This window comes from Nothoprocta perdicaria, unplaced genomic scaffold (genome assembly GCF_003342845.1).
Source record: "Nothoprocta perdicaria isolate Ctin4 unplaced genomic scaffold, notPer1 scaffold_13, whole genome shotgun sequence".
Classification (NCBI taxonomy): domain Eukaryota; kingdom Metazoa; phylum Chordata; class Aves; order Tinamiformes; family Tinamidae; genus Nothoprocta; species Nothoprocta perdicaria.
The window spans coordinates 2560794-2564693 of record NW_020454427.1 but is presented as its reverse complement, the minus strand read 5'-3'; the positions used below and the strand labels follow the sequence as shown (position 1 = coordinate 2564693).

Here is a 3900-nt window from a genome sequence, read left to right as displayed (position 1 = left end):
GCTTTCTGCAAAATAACCAGTTCATCTGCAGAGACTCCCCAATATAAACTAGACAAACTAGTGCAATCCCCTAGTTCTAACAGTAAGTTCTTTTATATCTACTTTTCCCTTCCCAACTCTGCATTTTCCACTTTCTATACTACCTTTACTGGAACCTCTCCCTTATGTTTTTGCTTTGTTTCAATGAAAGTCAAAGGCAAAGCATGACTGGCACTATGAGCAAGAGTATTTAAGTTATCAGTAGCATTTCAACAGGCTTAGGAGAGCAATGGGGAAATGAAGTGGGACAGAAGGGCAGCCCAGAGAAGAGGCAATGTGTCAGGGGTCTGGTGGGATAGGACGTTGAGGAAAAGTAATCATGGTCTGATGTGAGTATCCTGGAGTTTGCTTGTGTCCCATAGCTTTGCTAGACTTCCTCAGCGGTGTGAATGAAAGGAAGTCATAGTCTCGTCTTCCTGTGTTGCTCGCTCTGCCTTCTTTATCTGCCTTCCCTCCCCTGCTTTCCCTTTTCCCTTGCTATTATCAAGCACTCTCATTTTCCCTTCTACTCCCTCTCTTCTTAATCAGGAAAGTAAAAAGAGAAGCTGTTCTTGCCAGCTTTGCTTTGCTGTGTAGTGGTAGCAGGCATTCAAAGAACAGGTTACTCCTACACCAGCTGCTCGTTCTTTGATGCCCCGTTGAGTGAAACAGCTTTCTTTAGAGGTCCAACATACTAATTACTAATGGGAAATACAGGAATAAACAAGCCAAAGAGAGAGGAAATGATCAGAAAAGAGAGCGAAAAAGAGAGAGAGAGAGAGAGAGAGAGGAAGGATACAGAAATGAGAGAAAGAAGTATACAGTGACTGCAAGACTGATGTGGCTTATATTCTTCCCAAGGAAAAGACAGGGCACTGTAAATAGGAGAGGGCTCAGCATCTGGGGTAGGCATCAACACAGGCTCAAGTGGCTACCCCTGTGATGTGAAAGGCAACTCCATATTTCTTTTGGAGTGGCTCCAGGCAGGTGTCATAAGGATGACTCAGGTGAGTTGCAGTGCTGTGCACGCCAAGGAGGTGTCAGGAGTGGAGATAAGTGGCTGCTTGCAACATCCTCATGAGTCAGATAGGTGAGGCCAGTGGTAGGATTATCCTCATCTCCCACGGCACAAGTCGGGACACTCGCTGCACGGAATAGGTGGGTGACTTGCTGCTGTCACAGCAACCCAGGCGGTGTCTGGTATGGCCAGTATTGACAGTGCATGGCAAATGAGACACAGATTTGGGGAAAAGAGGGATCTCGGGGGTCAGAGCAGGTAACTGTGCCTGAAAAATGGGAATCTAAGCATGCAAGGTGATAGTAACACTGCTGAAACTGCATTTTTCAAAGGGAGTTGCTAATTTTCAGTGCCTGTCCCAGAGGTCTGGCATGGAGAAGCACCACGTGCTCACAACTGCAACCCAAGTTAGTGACAGTGCTGTGGGCATAGCAAGGGCTACAGAACACAAAGTGTGTTGCAGCATCATGGGCATCTCAAACTGGACGCCGGGTTCTCAGACCTCAAACAGGAGGGCTGAGCCTGGGCATCACTTCAGGGACCCAGCTTATGCTCTCCAGGCAAAGCCACCCCTTCCAAGCTACCGGCAAGGCCTCTGACCCGGTGCTGCCAGGCAGTGCTGTGTAACTTCAGCCTGAGAAACCACACGGCAATATCAAGAAAGGGAGGCTGATGTCTTGCACTCCCAACAACTTCCTTTCACTAACGTATGAGATAGAAGTGGAAAGGGAAAGACAGGAAAAGTTTACAATAATAGCAATACAACTTCGGTGGTTACTAATGAAGTAGAACTGTTTTGACAAGAAATCATTTTACAGAACAGGCCTTGGAATAACTCAGAATGTAGCTAATTTACTTGCATGTGCCTCCAAAATCCACTTCCCTCTCTGCATCCTCCAAAGTAGGCAGAGGAAGAAATGATCCTCACTCAACAGCTATTCTCTGGAATACAGACCACTGTGAAGGCACAAATAAGGAAGAGTAGAGATCCTGGCTCGATGTACTTAGAGTCTAACATAGTAAATAAACAACAGCAGGCCTCTGTTTAAAGAAAGATGGGTGATACAATGAGAAAAAGTAAGGATGCAAAATACACAGAGCTTGTGGGGTGCTCACTGGGAAAGCAATTTCGATGCATAGTTTTGTTTCTAATGTTTCTGTTAAACATTTTATATATATATATTTAATCTGTTGTTTTCTTTCTGTATAGGTGAAAATTAGGATAAACTTGTATCAAAGACCTCTTTAGCAGAATTATCCATGATTATCAAAGACCTCTTTAGCAGAATTATCCATGATTAACAGTAATGGAGGACTCAGATACTATTTACCTGAATGACAGGAAGTTCATTTTTTACTAATAAATGTATCGCAGTAGTATCTAGTCAAGAAAGAAGTCCTAATTGCCTAGGCATCAGGCCTAGATGTCCCTATAGTCCCCTACTATAGTCCCCTACTATAGGGACTGTCCTGGATTTCATCGAGTTTAAATATCACGCCACAGCTCACAGAACCAGTCAAAATTTTGCTAATTCTTCTTTGGCCATTCTTTAGCAACTACATTTCTCTCAAGTTCTCACGCACACATGGAAATCCTAACGCACGAACCATTCCCAAAGAGCAGCCTTAGGCAAGACTCAAAGTGTCCGAAGCAGGTGCTAGTCCTCAGGACAGAAGCAACAGCCCTCATAGTCTTGCTGCTCCCGTGAATCCCTCATTTTCATAGCTAGAGCAAACCAGCACACAGAGGCAAAGCTTTAAGGAAATCAGTGGGTTTGTCAGTATTCAGTTTGGTCCATTTTCTCAGTCTCAGGCTGGCTAGGCAGAAGCAATGAGTCATTCGTCCCACAAACACAAATTTCTGTGTGAGAGACATACATGCAAAAATAGCAATCAGGCAGGAAAACGAAAAGAGTAAGCATACTATTATGAAGGCAAACTCTTACTCAGGGGAATTTAGCGTTCTGTAGAATGTTATTTATTGCTTTTTTTTTTAGGAAATGAAGCCTGTTACAAGTAGGTCATGACATGCAAATACTTAGTTTTCCAGAGTGACAGTAAAAGGTGTTGCCTTTTTCAGAGTGTCATCAGAGCTGAGGAAGTTTATTCACATAAACAACCAAACAGTCATGTGAAGCAGGTTCACCTTCAAAGAGGTTTTCTTTTGAACTTTTCCAACCCCCATCTGTGCTGTATCAATGCATAAAGCCTAAATACCTTGGCAAGAAGGTGACAGTGAGTTTGTTTTTTGGAGTATGAGTTTGCTCACACAAAAATGCCCTTCCACCTTTATAAAATGGTGCGACTCTACAGCCAAACCCCACATCCGCACTGCCTTGCTCGGCTGTCCGCTTTCCAGCCTCTGCATTAGCTTGCAGCTGTGATGAATACCAAAGCTGCAGAGGGAAAACAAGAGTTGTGCTCGGTTTTGTTTTTACATTTACGGCTCCAAAAGGGACATGCCTCTTCCTCTGGAATTAGTGCACTGTTTTTCCGTTTTGCTCCCTGTGCAAACAAAGGTCTGGATACGGTGTTTTCCCTGGACACCAGGAGAGGCTGCGTGTGGGCTGGCAGAGTCGGACACACAGCCTGGTTTGGCACCAGCCCTTGCTCAGCTCAGCCACTTCCCTCACACCCCTCACGGTTCAGCAGGATGCCTCAGAGCACTCAGTGACACAGGGCAACCCCTCAGGCAGGAGTAATCCCTGACCCTGCTTTGATTCCCCGCCAGGAAAGCCCCCAAATGGCTACGGAGCAAAGGAAAGAAAACATGTGGCTAAAAGAGCCACCCTGCTCCTCGCCCAAGCACCGCCAAGGGCCACGTATCAGCGGACACCGCAGAGGGAGACACCGCGGCCGCCCAA

The 3900-nt window shown here is 45.5% G+C and overlaps 1 protein-coding gene across 1 annotated transcript in view; it reads left to right on the top strand.

Annotated features, from left to right (window-relative positions):
• The first annotated feature begins 1016 nt into the window (after positions 1-1016).
• CHIC2 (cysteine rich hydrophobic domain 2) overlaps positions 1017-3900 on the top strand; it is a 24681-nt gene continuing 21797 nt past the window's right edge. The window contains exon 1 of the mRNA XM_026033632.1: positions 1017-1025. Within this exon, the coding sequence (XP_025889417.1) occupies positions 1017-1025 (9 nt within the window). The remainder of the gene's footprint in view (positions 1026-3900) is intronic.